Here is a 16,464-nt window from a genome sequence, read left to right on the forward strand (position 1 = left end):
GGCTTCTTGCCCAAAGTCCCAAGATACAAGGGGCTGAGCTGGGACCAGAACCGGCCCAATCCTGGCCTTTGCCAGTGAGCAGAAGACCCAGAATGGAACGCAGATGGCCGACTCCAGGCTCTCCCCAGCCCGCACGCGGGGCAGATGGACAGGGCGCAGCCAGAGCGTGGCCGACTCTGGACCATTTCCCTGGCCGAGCACTGCCAGCCACTCTTCCCCGGCCCTGCCTCTCCCCGCCCTCCTCCCCCTAGGGTGCTCTCTGAGGTGAGCCCCTGGGGTAATACAGTCGTGAGCCCTCACTTTATCACAGACCAGGCCTATACCCCAGGCGGTCGCCGCCACCACCTGCCTGGGCCTCTGCAGTCCCCAGGGGTCCCTACTCACAACAGACCCCTGGGGGTGTCCTGGGGCATGAGGTGGCCTGGCCTGAAGGCCGGTGGAGCAGGGATCCACGGGAAGGCAGCGAGCAACAGGCCAGGGAGAGGGCTGAGAAGAGCAGTCCCCAGCTCTGGGGTTCTTTCCAAGCACTTTCCTGAACAGAAGTCAATAAGAATTATTATTCCCATTTTACAGTCAAGGAAGTAGAAGCCTGAAACATTCGTGTGCTCTCCCCAGAGTCACTTAGGTACCTCTTACAGCAGAATAGGGACTAAAACCCAGGGCCCCTTGTACCTAGTCTGCGGCCCTCTGTTCCACAGCTTCCAGCGGCAGATTCCCCACCCCAGGTATGGTTTCTGGTGGCAGTCTCTGTCCCATGGGCCCTGACCTGGTGGGGGATGGCAGTGAGTGAACAAGAGCCCGAGCGGTCCTGCCTTTGACCTCTCTGGGTCTCCTGCAGGCCCAGCCGGCAAGGCCAGGGAGGAGAGCCTAGGAAAGGGTTCCCTCGAGACCCGAAGAACGTCCACCTGGGCGGCAGGCAGCAATGATAACATGACTTCGTGACCCAAGGCCAGGTCCGTCAGGGCCCGTTCAAGTCCAGCCCAAGCTGGTGGGGCCTCCCTCCTCGGCCCTGGGCCATCCCTTCATACAGCCTGCATCACCTCACTTGAGAAGGTGATGAAGGCCCAGAAAGGCAATGGGATTCGTCTAAGGTTATACAACCAGTCAGGGGTGGTGCCGGGACCCGAACCCTAACCTTCTGGCTCCCGTTCTTCGGCTGCTGCACATCAGTGTGCTTTCCCACCGCCCCTTACCAGGCTCCGATGGGGAAGGACTCCTCACCAGACTGAGGCCCCTATGAGAGCTGCTCTCTCGCAGTGAGTATCAAGCATGTTCAGAGTGGGAGGCCTAGGCAGGCCCCCAGCCTGGCCTAGGCAGGGAGAGATGCCCCCAGTCCCTACGGGAAGCACTAAAAGGTACAAGGAAGCTAAAAGGCCCCCTGGCCTGTTGGGAGGCTGGGGAGCCCCTGGGCCACGGCGGGGGAGGCCTGAACCCATTCTACTGTGGACGGGACTGGACTGAACTGGTCTCCAAGGAACCGGTCTGAACTGGGACGGAGCGGATCATTCCGCTTCGTTGTTCCTCCAGGTACACAGGGCTCCGTCCCACTGCCCCCTCTCCCTGAACCCGGAGAAATCCCACAAATACAGGCTCCCCTCCGAGCACAGGCAGATTCGCCAGCACCTCCTTCCAAACTGGGGAACCCCTGGCATCACACTGGGCTCCAGACTAAGAAGCCGAGTGGAGGCGTCCCTTGTCCCAGGCCTGGGAGACCCAGGGGAGGCTTGCTCTGCTCCCATATCCACGTGACCTGAAGGACAGCGGCATCCCTCTCGGAGTCTCAGCTCCCGATCTAGCAAATGAAGGGAGCAGACGATCAGCTGTTTTCAAGCAGTGTTCCCGGAGCATTAGAGGTTCCGTGGAGATGTCTCAGTGACCATTGTAGCAGGGAAAGGGCTTGGGGTCCTTCACCCCACTTCAAACAGAGGAGATCCACTTTGCAGTTTGTACAATGGGCCCCACATACGATTTCATTTGAACCAAAGAGGCTGCGGCTACAAAGAACTTGAAAATGACCGGCCTGGGTGAGCATTAAAGTGCCTTCTAATTTACGGTGCCTCATGAAAAAGCCTCGGGGATCCCCGTTAGACCAGAATCAAAACACCTTCTTGTCCATTCATTAGTTTATTCATTCATGCATGTGTTCATTCATCAAAGACTTTAAACAACATCGAGGGCCCGTTACTGCCAAGCAACTAATATTTGATTGCCCAGGGGCTGGCGGCCTCAGTTTCCCCCCCTTTCCCTCCCACGCCAATGCTGGGGTGGTGACACAGTTCAGGGCTGGTACTTAACGGAGGCTCTCCGATGGTCCTATCAGAGGAGGCACACTCCACATGGTCCTGCCAAGGTCCTGCCAAAGCCCCGGGCTCCCTGTGCCGGCTTCCCTCACCCCTCCCTGCAGCACCCTGCCTGCCTGGCTGGGCACAGTCCACCCCGCTGTTGCTGTACCAAGAGGAAGCTGTTTTGCCAAAACAACACACTTAAGCTAAGTGGCTATTGTTACATCAGTCGGCCTTCCCGCCCAGCACCCCAACCTGCAGCCCCATACACACACTCCCACACATTCTCGTTCACATTTGCCAAGTCACAGGGACAATGAGGGGGCGGGGGAGGGGGGCAGGTGGGACAGGCCAGGTGAAAGGCTGCTCAGCACCAACGATAACATGGAACACAGAGGTCTCAGGGGAGGGCAGCATGCCTAGAAGGGCAAAGAGCAGGTGCCAAGGGTCCGGGGGGAGCCTGCACTATGGGGTTGATAGCACGGTGACCGGAGCCTATTGGCCTTCCGTCTTAGGAGCCTGCCCAGCCCCCTGAGGGGAGGGCACCTCATCCCGGACCCGACCTGGGACCACCAGCTGCTCTCGAGTCCACAGCATCTGTGGTCTTGGACCGATTGGCTGAGAACCTGGTCTATTTGAAAAAGACCCGTCTACACTGTCTTGTTGTTTTATCAACGGGTCCATTCGGTTTTCTGTAATAAGCATTGCACTTCTGTAAGCATGAAGAATGTGACGCCTTTTGGAAAAAAACCACAAAACACACACTATTGTTCACGAACAAATGCACATATCCAGTGTGGTGCACCTCTGACCCCATTCTGTATAATTCCAAAGACCGTCACGGAGCCAGAAAGGGGCCGGGGGGGGGGGGGGGCGGGGAAGCATTTGTCCAACCCTCTTCTTTGGTAGGTGGAAAACCTGAGGCATGGAGAAGAGATATTTGGACACGTTGTTAGGGGAGTCAGGACTGGCCCCTAGAGGATGATGACACCGAGGAGGAAGCACCTCCTCTGAAGACAGAGAGGCTGTGAGCCTTCTCTACCTCCTGTCCAAGGTCCCCCTGAAGACCCAACCGACATGCACAGGAACTTCATCAGGCTCACGTCCGTTGGCCATCATCTGCCTCACTACTTTAAGGAGCTGAAGGACAAAAGCCACAATGTCCATCTCCCTGCGGTGAAGCCCTCCGAGAGAAGGCACGGACTTAGCCAACCAGTTTCTCCCAGTCTGCTCCTATTCAACTAATCGATGTGAAATAATCTGCTGCAGATAAGATGAAGAGCCCCCGGGAGCTCCCCCTGCTCCCCACCTCAAGCTCACTGTCTTGGAGGTTCTACCCTAAACAAGGGGGTGACTTTAAGCACCTTAAATGAGGGAAGAGTGGTCCAATTAAGCTAGGACAGGCTTCCCACAGTGAACAGGGCACCTACAACACCTCTTAACACCTCTTCCATCGGGAAGGAAAAGTCTGTTCTCGCCACTGTGCCCCTCCAGTGACCTTCCATGTTGGTCCCTACTTCTGGAAAGATGAGCGTCATAAGCAGAGGTCACCTCTATGACCCTGCCCGGGGACTGGCCCTACCCTCCTTCAGACAAATCAGCCCTTCTCATCCTCTGTATTTAGGGATCGTCAAGGGCAGGCTCCCAGAAAGTCACCAACAAACATGCCCCATGGCTGTAACTGTGGGTTCACCTTCCCCACACCTCAGACAAAACTCCATTCTGCCCTATGCGTTGCCCTTACCGCTCACAAGAGGCTCCAGTGACCCGAGACGCCTGGGACCCAGTGACCTTGGTGAGGTGGAGACAGGAACCAAGGAGAACAGTGCAGGGGTCAAAAGGGAAGCACGGGAAAGAAAAGTCAAGAGGGGGCTGGAAGAATGGCGGAAAAGGTGACAGTGAAAGTTGCAGAAACGTATCTTGGGTTCAGAATGGCCCACAAGTCAACGATAAGCCAGAATGTAGGCTGAGCTGATCCTTCTCAAACCCAGAGCTGCCCCATCCTTCCCAGAGTCTCTGATTGTACTACGTCGGTAGAAGAGGACATTGGTAAAGAAAAAAAGAAGGTGGAGAGGAGGAGAAAGCCAGACCTCAGGAGAAATGAGAGCACAAGAAGTAGGTCCCTCGAGGAAAGAGAGCTGAGGCACAGTGGAACAAAATCTCCGGACGCCTTCACGTGTATATAACTGGCTTTTCCCCAGACCACATTCTAGCCGCTCTCTACCACCAACAAGAACAGAAGAAGAGGTAAGGAACCTGAGTTGTAGCAGAAGGAATTACGGTTAGACATAAGGAAGCCCTTTCCGAGCATGGATGTTATGAAGCCTGAAAGTAACCAAAGGATAATGACAAGTCTCCTTGAAGGTCCCAAATACTCATAGAAAGTCACTTTTTCTAGGATGGCTTAGGAGTCTAGTGAGGGGGTTGGCCAGGATAACGCCGAAATCCAGTTAGAAGGCCAAGGTGCAGTGATTTCTCAAACCAGCAAAAGTGATGATCTAACAGCATCAATGCCCTGGCCAGGGTGCTCCCAGGACACAGAGCAGGAGCCCAAACTTCAGGCACAGCCCGGTGGTGCTTCCTGAGCAGATCCCAAATCCCGTCCGCTCCTCCCAGGGGCCCCTCCTAGAAACCAGGATAAAAGGAGGCCAAACAGTCTCAATCCCAAGTAGCTTCAAATGAGGAAAGGCACTCTCAATCTGCCCCCAAACCAGAGGCATACAGGTGGCGCCCCACCTACCTCCCAGCCCTGTCCCTGCTTCCTCACCGCCGGGAAGTTCTGGCCCAAGGCCCGGGGACACTCACCCGGCTGCCGTCCCTTTCCATGGTCTCCTGAGGGGTGAGGCTTCCAGACTCAGCTGATGTCCACAGGGAGATCCATGTTCCCCCTGGCTTCCCCGGCATGTGGGCAAAAGGGGGCTGGCAGGCTGAGGGCCAGCCCCCACCAGATGGGGCGGGGAAGCGGGTTGGGACCTGTGAGGTAATCTCAAGTATAAACAACACCACAGAACTGGCCAGACCTGTCCCTCTCCCCTCCTCCGAGGCCATCCCAGTTACTCAGTGAATACCAAATACCAAATTCCAGGAGTGTGAAGCTGGCTTTACCTCTGAAACTTCCCCCACAGAGTCAGCTATGAGGAAACAAGGGGTTCCAGGATGCTTCTTTCAGAGGGGGATTCTGAGAGAAAAGGTCCAGGCCCTGTGAAGGCTGTCTTAGTCCTGTCAACCTGAGCCCCTAAAACAGATGCCCCCCGGGGCCCTCTGAGGTGTATGACCCTGTTCCTGTAGGGAACGTCCAAGGCCAGGGACCAGAGCCCCACCCAGGGCAGGGCAGTGTCAACCTTCACCTCCAAGGACCATGTGTCCAAAACCCCAAATCAAGGCACCCGGTGCGGCAAAATTGTCCTTTGCCGAACTTTTTCTCCGTGAAAACTCTTAGCAAAGAAGTTAAAATCAAACGGCTTCTAATTATGCACATAACGAATCGCCTCTATTGAACACAATAAAACGTTATGAAACAGCACGTCAAAAGCCAATTAAAATAAAACATAGAAGTATCTGAATGGAAACCGTTCTAAGAAGTAGCGAGCTGACTCACGGTCTCCCAGCTGCGCCCCGTGCTGATCTGTCAAAAGAAACAGAGGAAGAGCTGCCTCCCAAGGGGTGCTCAGCACCCCCAAGCCCAGCAGAGCTGCTACTGAGAAGTTTCAGGTAGGCTTTGGGAAGAACTTCCGTGGCTGAGCATCTGGGGGCACGACGGTCTTGGAACCGCAGACTTTTTACAGACTGAAGGAAGCCCAGGGACCATCCAGTGATTCGAGCTGCTGGTTTTACAGATGGAGAGACAGCCGGAGAGGCTGAGGGATCTGCACAACTCCCATCTAACAAACAGCAGCGGCAATAATAATAAGGTGCTGGCGACCCTGCCGAATGCTTTACATACAGTAACGTGGGTAATGCATCTTTACAACAATGCGACTCACCCATCCTCCACTCGGTTACCCGACAAACATTTCGGTGCCTCTTAGGAGCCTGGCACTGCGCTGGGGGCTGCGGACGTGGAGAACAGAGCAGGCAAGTACCCGCGCCATGGCACTAGTTTGGGGATAAAAATAAACAGATAAATGATGATGATAGGTAGATAGATAGATAGATTATAGACGAACAGATATCTATGGTAGATAGATAGTAGATAGATAATAGATGAATAGATAGACAGACAGACAGATAGGTGATAGAACAGTATATTAGAAAGTGAGAAGTGCCACCAGGTATTTATCCAAGGGATGCGGGTGTGCTGTTTCAAAAGGGCACGTGCTCCCCAATGTTTATAGGAGCACTATCGACAATAGCCAAAGCATGGACAGAGCCCAAGTGTCCATCGACAGATATATGAATGTATGTATATGTATATGTGTGTGTATATATACATACATATATACACACACACATATATGTACATATATATACATATATGTGTGTGTAATATATACACACACATATACATACACATATAATGGAATATTATTTGGCAGTCAAAAGAATGAAATCTTGCCATTTGCAACTACGCGGATGGAACTGGAGGGTATTATGCTAGGTGAAATTAGAGAAAGACAAACGTCCTATGATTTCACTCATATGTGGAATTTAAGATACAAAACCGATGAACGTAAGGGAAGGGAAGCAAAAACAATATAAACTAATATAAAAACAAGCAGCGGACAAAACATAAAAGACTCTTAAATAAAGAGAACACAGTAAGGGTTGCTGGAGGGGTGTTGGGTAGGGGGATGGGCTAAATGGGCGAGGGGCGTTAAGGAGGACACTTGCTGGGATGAGCGCTGGGTGTTATGCGTAGGGGATGAATCACTGGATTCTACTCCTGAAATCATTATTATACTATATGCTAACTAACTTGGATGTAAATTAAAAAAGAAGAAAGAAAGAAAGAAAGAAAGAAAGAAAGAAAGAAAGAAAGAAAAGAAAAGAAAAGAAAAGAAAAGAAAAGAAAAGAAAAGAAAGAAAAGAAAAGAAGGAAAGGAAGGAGGGAAGGAAGAAGGGAGGGAGGGAGGAAGGATGGGAGGGAGGGGGGAAGGAAGGAAGGAAGGAAGGACGAAGGGAGGGAGGGAAGGAAGGAAGAAAGGAAGGAAGGAAGAAGGGAGGGAGGGAAGGAAGGAAGAAAGGAAGGAAGGAAGAAGGGAGGGAGGGAGGAAGGATGGGAGGGAGGGAGGAAGGAAGGAAGGGAGGGAGGGAGGGAGGGAGGAAGGAAGGGAGGGAGGGAGGGAGGGAGGAAGGAAGGAAGGGAGGGAGGGAGGGAAGGAGGGAGGGAGGAAGGGAAGAAGGAAGGGAGGGAGGGAGGGAGGGAGGAAGGGAAGAAGGAAGGGAGGGAGGGAGGAAGGGAAGAAGGAAGGAAGGAAGGAAGGAAGGGAAGAAGGAAGGGAGGGAGGGAGGAAGGAACGAAGGGAGGGAGGGAGTGAGGGAGTGCTATGAAACAAAATAAAGGAGCGAAGGGGATCAAGAGGGCTGGGAGCAGAGTTACAGTTTGAAACAACCCTGATTTCAGGGGTTCACGGAACTGACACTTGAGCAAAGACTTAAAGGAAGTGACCATATTCTCCCCGTTTACCTGCAAGAAAACAGAAACTTCTAGCACAGAGTGGAAACCGTCAGCTCCAGCTTCAGGTGTCCCGAGGAAAACCTAATTCTGAGGCAGATGGGGGAGAGAGATTTTGGAGGGCCCGGGCAGGGACCCTGGCGTTCTCCAACCTTGAGTTATTTTCGGTGACACACTCCTGGCTCTCCAAGAGAGCAAACTTAGCCGCAGGCCACGTCCCCTTCCTGCTGTCTTGAGCAGCCTGTCACAGCAGAGGGACCACCACATGGTCATCCGGTCCCAAGGAGGCACCGGATCATGTCCCCAGAGCCTCCTCTTCTCTCTCTCCGAGGGAGCACCCAGCCCCCACTCTGGCCACCGAAGAGCTACGAGGCTGCTGCTGGGCCATGATGTCCATCAGTCCGTGCCCCCCTCCCCCACTCCGGACCACTGGCCTCCTCACGTCACCCTCCGCCTTTTCCCCCGAAGGCCCCACCAGCCTCTGGGAAGAAAGAGCTCAGACTTGGGGTTCTGGGCCAAGGGGAGCAGGTGAAAACCCTGACTTGGAGGTGAAGGCCAGTTACATGAACTTGGAGGTCTTCAGACCGAACGTCTGGGAAGAGGCGATCACACATCAGACCAGAGCATGTGTCCGGCACCCAGTAGGCCCTTTCTTGCTGTTTTATCAGAGACACAAGTTGGCCTGTCCCGGGGTCCTTGCTGACCGAGCCACCGACCCCTACAGGATCCCTGCCAGCCACCAGGCCCATTCATTCCCTGTCATTTCCCACCTCCTGGTCATTTCCATCTGAGGTGGAGTTTTACATTAAAAAACAAAACAAAACAAAACAAAACAAAACAAAACAAAACAAAACATCAGCCATGCAAACAAGCATGGGCCTCAAGGCAGCCAGAGGGAGACACCGCACTCCCTATTCTGAGACTAAAGTCCCGGCTCCTTGCTTTCACGGCTGCCCCAGCTGCCACCACGGAGGCCTTGGGAGCCCCTTCCTGGGGTTACGGATGGAAATAGGGCTCTTGGCCTTTATATTCTTGCCTTGTTATCGATGCTTCTCTTTCCTGAGTCCTCCTTCATCAGCTTTACTCCGGATCACCTCCTGAGCTCTCTCCGTGGAAGCCCTGAGCACCCTTCCCCCCTCTGCACCCCACTTTGGAGCTTCTCCATCACTCAGAGCACAACAGAGGGGCTTCCCTCGGGGCCTGAGGGGGCCGGGCACAGACAGCATACTCAGAGGCCAGACAAGGCAGAGAGGAGACACCGAGCGCATCCTCAAGGGGATGTCGCTGGGAGAAACCCCCTGAGCCAGAGCCTATACGCCCCTGTCCCTAGGCCTGGTGGCTCTCTCTGAGCACAGAGCAGCTGGGTCACTGCCCCGGACCCACACCAGGCACGCTGTCAACGGTGCTCCTGGATTTTGTAAAGGGAGGCCAGGTAGGATGGGTTTGTTTGTTTGTTTGTTTTTTCAAGCCGAGACAAAACAGGCCAGAAGACTAAACCAAGTTCCTGGTCCCCAGCTGGCCTCTCAGCCACCCGAAGGAAGGCTTACAGGGGTTTCTGCTGGTGGGGCAACTCTGAGGCTCCCTATTTCCAGCAGATTTGGGGCCTCTCCTCTGGGTGATGGGGACAGGAGAGGGAGGAAGGACAGGCACACCCAGGAGGGGAAGCCAGAAAATAAACACGGGCGGGAAGCGTAAGGCTGGCCAAAGGACCACCTGATGAGCCCACGGCAGGTCTGCACCTCGGAGAGTCTCGTATCGTGAACCACGGATCCAGTGTTTCTCTTAGTCATGGGCTCGGCCGCCCCTTTGCGTCTCATTCAGGACCAGCCCAGGACAAAGAGGAACAAAGCCCCATGCTTCTCCCTGTAATCGTCATTGGGCTCGTGGTGACATCAAAACTCCAGACTCGGATGGGACAAACTAGGTCAGAAGCCCCTCGCAGAATCCCCGGCTCCCTTGGCACACGCTGGTCCCCACCCTGTTGAACAGCGGGCAGCCAGCGGGCACTGGACGATGGGAGACCGGCCCTGCCCCCCAAGGGGCCCTCGGGGCCAATGCAGCCAAGGCCTCCCAGGTGAACCCTCTGGTGGCCACCCAGCTGTCCCAGATGGCTCCCAGGGGAGGGAACGGCCACCATCTGGTATTACTTAGGCGCCACCTGTTTCCAAAGAAGGACTGGACCCAGCTGTTCTTCCTCGTGACTCGCCCACACCCGTTTCTCTGGAGTTCCCAGTTCCCCTCCACAGGGACATTCTGCAAAAGTCAAATCCCACTTCTTCGTGACTCTCCTCTCTCCCTTGAGGGCGACAGCGTGGGGAGCCTGGGGAGTCTGCACTCTGCCACGGGAACGCACCCACCTCCTTCACTTACTCCAAGTCCCCTCACCTCCGTGGATGTCTCCAAAACAAACCCCACAGACACTGTGGCCCTCCTGAAGGGCGGGCCCAGAGCCAGGGCCCCAGAGCCATTTTTCCACGGGCCCCTCCTTCAGATAACACCAGCCAACTGTCCGTTGGGCTGCTGCTATTTCCACAGAACTGAAGCAGCTACAGACAGACCGGCAATGCTGACAGGCATGTGGGGCTTAAGCCCAGCAGAGGCGAACGTGAGCCCACGTGCACACAGCTGGAGCCAAACATTCACAGCCTAAGTGGGGATGAACGGGAAGCATGCAACTGTGAGCACGAGACTCCCACACTCAGACAGGAATGCCTTTACTTCCCTCTGATCCGTCTGAGAAGGCTTTCTGGAGGAGGGGGTAAGATTCCAGAAGGTTCTAGAAAGACAGGCGGTACCACAGCCTGGCATTCTGGGACTGTCACGGGGAGTCTGATGGGCCTGGAAGGAAAGGAACATTCAGAGCAGTGAGTGTCGAGCGGTTTGCAGAAGGGACTCGGAGAGCAGATAATTCTGGAATCCCAGCTCTTCCAGGCACTACCTCTACATCTTTGGGCAAGTTCCTTACTATCTTAGAACCTCAGTTTCCTCATTTATAAAAGGGGGATAATTGTTCCTTTCAGAAAAAGTACTTATGTCCATTCAATGACAGTCGGCACAGGACTTGGTACACAGCATCCACCAATAAGGAGTAGCCATTATGATAGGTTACAATGTCTAAGTTTGGTTGAACAACAGCAGTGCCCTGAGCAGGTGTGGAGAACATTAAGACGTGTGCTTTGAATCGGAAGCCCAAACAGAAAGGTCCTTAGCTGGTAGTTCGGCAGAGAAAGCCCCAGGCTGAGACTCAGGACTGAGTTACTGTTGTAGCTAAGAGAGCTACAACTTCTAGCAACTTCTTCCCAGGGCCCCCAGAGCTCAGATAGTTCCTCTTTCCAAAGTGAGGTCTCCTTCAAGCCCAGAGAGCCTGGAAATCTCTAAGTAGAGACATCTGGCACCAGAGAAGAAAGCCAACGAAGGTAATCAGGTGGCGTGGAGCTCCTTGCCAAAGAGCTGAGAACCGGAGAATCTGACAGGAACCGAGTCACAGTTTGAGGAGGAAGAAAATACCCCCACATACTGTCCAGAGACACAGGAACAGAAGAACGATCAGAAACCAGACAGAAAGCAAAAACAGGTGCAACGGGCAATAAATAAAATTTTTGAGTAGAAACGATACACGTATATTCATGGTTAAAAATAACAAAGGCACCAGGAAATAAAAACTCACATTTGCAAAGCACTTCTGCATCCACCCGTTATTTCACTTTGTCCTCAGAACACAAGGGCACAGCAGTTAATATCACCCTCTCTTTTCGCAACAAAGAAGCAAAGACTCAAAGAAAGAAACTCCCCACTGTCAACGGCTTATAAGGATAGAACTAATGCTCAAATCCACATTTGCAGCCCCCACATCTCTGCTCGCACCAAGAAGTGTCAGTTGTAACAGGTATAATGGGTCAAGAACATTTAAGTGTTCTTGAATATCAATATGCTCTTTTAATGATAAAGTTGAACGTGTCAAGTCTGTGCATCCTTGTTAGAACCTTTATATTCTTTACCACCAAGAGTCTTTTAAAGGAAATACCTTATTTCGGTGCAAGTCTTCTCCTAGTTCAATTTTTTCGGCTGCCCCAGGTGTGTTTTTATCAGAGCAGATGATAAGTGTGAACTCACTGCAGGTGAACCCCCACAGGTCCTCAGATTAATCATGTTGTGTTTTGCCAACTGTCACCAAGAGACAGACATTTATATTGTCTGCTCAGTGAAAGGGAAATGTTATGCGTTTTGAATTTTTTGCTTTTCAAAGGTGAATCATTTCCAAAGTTACAGAATTATCCAGACTTTAAATCTAGTTAACATGAGAAACGTTACGTATCAGAGCGTGCCTCCGCATTATTCCATTTCTCCTATAGGTTACTCAGAGTTGGGAAAGAAAACATTCTGGTTTTTTGGCTCTCAAACGATTCTCAGTTTAGAACAAATTAATACATCCCAAACAGCTTCAAGGTCCCTCAATAACTGTGAGCAACATAAAATCCAGGAAGATATGAATACTTCCCTTGAACCTGTCCCTATGGCCAACATATAGCTCTTCTTAGGGACAATGCGTCTTGACCCAGGTCCAGCCCCGGCTTGGCCACTTCCCAGAAGTGGAACCTTGGCCGGTTACTTTACTTAAATCCTCTCAAACGGGATCCAGTAAAGATAACGTGGGCTCTGCCTGCTCCTTAGACACCAAATGGTACCGTGAGATGGCGTCTAGAAAACTCTGAAGTGCTCTAAGAACATCAGACGTTATTACTGTAAGCTTTAAAACTATACAAACAGGTCTCCACTCAACATTTCTGATCTCTACTCTGTGCCCTTTTGTAACACATCAGAATTCAAGTCCAACCTTCCAGGAGTTATAGGTTTATATTGTTTTTTTCTTCTCAGCCTTAGTTTTCCCCCACCGAGGCATCCTGATGTCCCTGGTAGTTCCTGATAATGCCCCCAATCATGAAAGCTCTGGGGGGGGTGGGGGGGGCAAGACAAGATTTCCAGAAAATTCCCAAAATCATCCCAGAAAATACCCAGATTCCACTAGCCTTTGAGCTATGACTGCTCTTTGGACCACTTGCTAGAAGGCTGCATTCAAAACTGGAATGACTCCAAGGCACCTGGGTGGTTCAGTCGGCTAAGCGTCCAACTTCAGCTCAGGTCATGATCTTGCAGTTTGTGAGTTCGAGCCCCGTGTCGGGCTCTGGGCTGACAGCTGGGAGCCTGGAGTCCGTTTCAGATTCTGTGTCTCCCTCTCTCTCTGCACCTCCCCCCACCCCAACTCTCTCAAAAATAAATACACATTTTAAAAAATCTTTTTAAACAATTCACAAAACTGGAGTAACTCCTACATCCCTTTCTTGCGTAAAAACAGAAGACCCAGGCCCGTGACTCTATGATTAGTGCATGGATCATCTTGCTGAGATGGGTTCCCTTTCATTTAGTGAATCGAAGCCCACTCACTCAGCCCCTAAGATCATGCTTAATGTGTATACATCTGTAAACAATTATTTACTGGGTACTTACCAAGTTCCAAGTACTGCTCAGGCCACTAAAACAGAGCGGGAGAAGCTCAACATTGTGCCTGTCCTCACGGACGTTACCCTCTATCCTTGCCCTTCTCACCTTCGGACTTGGCTACTAGAAAAGAATAGCTAATGTCTATTGAACACTCTTTATGTGCACCGTTCACGGCCACCCCAACCTTATAAATAGATATTTTTACTCCCATTTTACAAAGGAGGAAGCAATCAAGTCTCCAAATGCCCAAGACGTGCTGGAAATGAGGTTTGAATCCAAATCTGTCTGACCTTCTGAAACTGCTTTTCGGGCGACAGTGTCCCCATTCAATGGCAACTTCAGCCCTATAAATACTCGTGGTCATTCGGTCTTCCAGAAAATTCACGAGGCTTGAAATGAGGTCTGTTCCCTCAGAGCATCCTGGAGAGTGTTACCTGACAGTTCTTGGTACAGATAAGTTTCCAACTTTCTCTGTGGTTGGTGCTCTGTTCTAAGCTGGCTCCTCATCTAAACGGCAAAAGAACATCATGTTAGGAATGCAGAGTAGACTACGGTTAAAAACATAACATAAAATAACAGCCCAGTTTGGAATTCTGCTATGACTTACAAATTTACTATCAAAATCTGTTTCTTCATCTGTAAAAGAGAGAGAAGAATACCCATGCCATGGGTTATGACATCCCTTCTTTGTCCCATGGAATTACAAGGATTAGAGATAGTGCTCAATAAAAGGGTAGTGTGTGCCATGATATACAACTTTTCTCTTCATCCCAATTTTTTCAGTCATCTTGGATATTGGAGCTTTTCAATATATTTACAACGTCCACATCAAGCATTGAAAACTGGCTGCTCTCTAGCTGGATTAAGACGATTGTGTTGGGAATACCCGTGTTGCTCTGGTATTTCTTCCTTGTTACCACACTCATAACATGCTGACACCAGGGGTGTGAGGGTCCCCCTCCCCCCCGCCCCAAGCACTTCTGTGACACCGGCTGGATGTCCCACATGCTCTTGGGACTTTTACGGATGTTTCCTCACATAGTCATGATCAACTATTACCTCCATTTCCAGCCCCTCTCCCCTCTCCAGAGGATGGGGGACAGGGCTAAAAGTTCCAAGCTTCTAATCACGGCTCGGTCTTTCCAGCGCCCATCCAGGAGCCATCCAGGAGCCCAACCGGAGTTGCCTCGTTAGAACAAAAGGTACTCCTATCATCTAGGAAATTCCAAAGGTTTTAGGAGCCCTGTGTTAGGAACCAGGGTCAAAGACTAAAGACTGGAACAAGAGATCCTCCTAGCACCCCTATTTACAAGGGTTTCGGTGAGCCCTATGTCAGAAACTCAAGATACAGATTTCTCATTATTTCCCAGGGTATTTCATTCACTTTGGATGGTATTATTTTGATCTGAGCTAATTGCCAACATCTAGAAATCCAAGCAAGTCTGGTCTCCCTTCCAAGACTGGCCTATACTTTGTCCATAACGTGCACTCGATAAGTACGCACTGATTGATTGATAGGACTCTTTTGCATCCCTCTCACACCGAGCACGTATCTAAGCAATCAGTTAGTCAGTCAACAAGTCTTTATTGAATCTCTACTATGTGCAAATCAGGAATTACTTAATACCTAAATTGCTTCCACTGATATACCATCACAAAAAAATATTACTGTGGGGGCGCCTGGCTGGCTCAGTCAGTTAAGCAACTGACTTCAGCTCAGGTCACGATCTCACGGTCCGTGAGTTCGAGCCCCGCGTCGGGCTCTGTGCTGACAGCCCGGAGCCTGGAGCCTGCTTCGGATTCTGTGCCTCCCTCTCTCTCTGCTCCTCCTCTGCTCATGCTCTGTCTCCCTCTGCCTCTCAACAATAAATAAACGTTAAAAAAAATTTTTTTTTAAATATTACTGTGGAGAGGATCCACCTCATTAGGGCCACACGAGTATGAACCAAGATGATGTGCGCAGGGCCACTGCACGGTCTAAGGGCTCAGTAGGTACTCACGATCTGACTTACCGAGTGTCAGACCTAGAAGGAACCTCAGAAAGCCTCTTTTCTGAATCATTCATTTAAGTTTCTGAGTCTGGGGTAACCCACACCGCCACGAGGCATCAGAGACTTGGAGAAGCCAGGAGTCGAGAGACCTGCTTCCTGTATTCGGCCTTCCCTCCCAAGCCTCAGCCCGCACCCTGGGGTCTAAAGGCTGCCCGAGGCACCTTTGGTTTGCTACAGGCTCTGGTACACAAAGATGAAAGCTTCGAGACAAACCACAGGGTTAACCAGCCAGCTGCCCTTGGCCCTGGCTGGAACCACGATGGCCCCACCTGCTCTGAGTTCCAGTTTCGGATTGAGGACTGAGGAAGACCAGAGAGCCCTCCTGGGCAGCCACCACCCCCCTCCTCCCAGTACCGGGTGCCCTGGCTTTCCACTCACCCCAGGCGTCCAGAAGATCTAGTTTTCCCAGTCTGCACTGGGGCCAAGGCCAATGTGATGCAATGCTGCCCCAGTCATCAGCCCCAAGTTCAGTTTAATTATCCACATGTGCAGATGACACATTCAGAGGGGCTCACGAGGGGTAATTACCCCGGGTGGGGTGACAGAGCCCAGGTGACTAAGAGAATGCTTTGCTCTAGCTGCAGAGAGCTGGAGAGAAAATTCCCAGGAGCCCCTTCCGGGCCTGGATCCTGTCTGGCCCTCCAGGACACCATTCCCATGAGGTCTCGCACAACACCCTGTGGCCTGCATGGGACTAGCATCCCCAAGGGGGACAGGACACGGGCACAGACGGTCTGAGCTGCCTGCATCAATTGTGCATTTCCAAAACAGAACAGAGTTCAGTCCAGACACGCGGGCTCATAGGCCATATCATGGTCTTACCTGATTTGTCTCCCCTAAGGGCCGGCACGTGGTAAGAAGGAGCAAATTCATTCATTCATTATACACACACGGACATATCCACACACACACAATGTAACCACTTTGTTGAGCTAAGATTCACATTCCATACAATTCACCCACTTGAAGTGCACAGTTTAATGCCATTTGGTATATTCACAGTTACGCAACCATTACC

The 16,464-nt window shown here is 51.6% G+C and overlaps 1 protein-coding gene across 3 annotated transcripts in view; it reads right to left on the minus strand.

Moving 5' to 3' along the window:
* TMPRSS13 (transmembrane serine protease 13) overlaps window positions 1-5,924 on the minus strand; it is a 30,010-nt gene extending 24,086 nt beyond the window's left edge. The window contains exon 1 of one of the 3 annotated variants that reach the window (XM_045482977.1): window positions 5,088-5,924. In XM_045482977.1, the coding sequence (XP_045338933.1) occupies window positions 5,088-5,330 (243 nt within the window). In that variant the 5' untranslated portion in view covers window positions 5,331-5,924. The remainder of the gene's footprint in view (window positions 1-5,087) is intronic. The other 2 variants (XM_045482975.1, XM_045482976.1) reach the window with 2 other exon arrangements.
* Window positions 5,925-16,464: the final 10,540 nt, after the last annotated feature.

Source organism: Leopardus geoffroyi, chromosome D1 (assembly GCF_018350155.1).
Source record: "Leopardus geoffroyi isolate Oge1 chromosome D1, O.geoffroyi_Oge1_pat1.0, whole genome shotgun sequence".
In the NCBI taxonomy this organism is placed as follows: Eukaryota; Metazoa; Chordata; class Mammalia; order Carnivora; family Felidae; genus Leopardus; species Leopardus geoffroyi.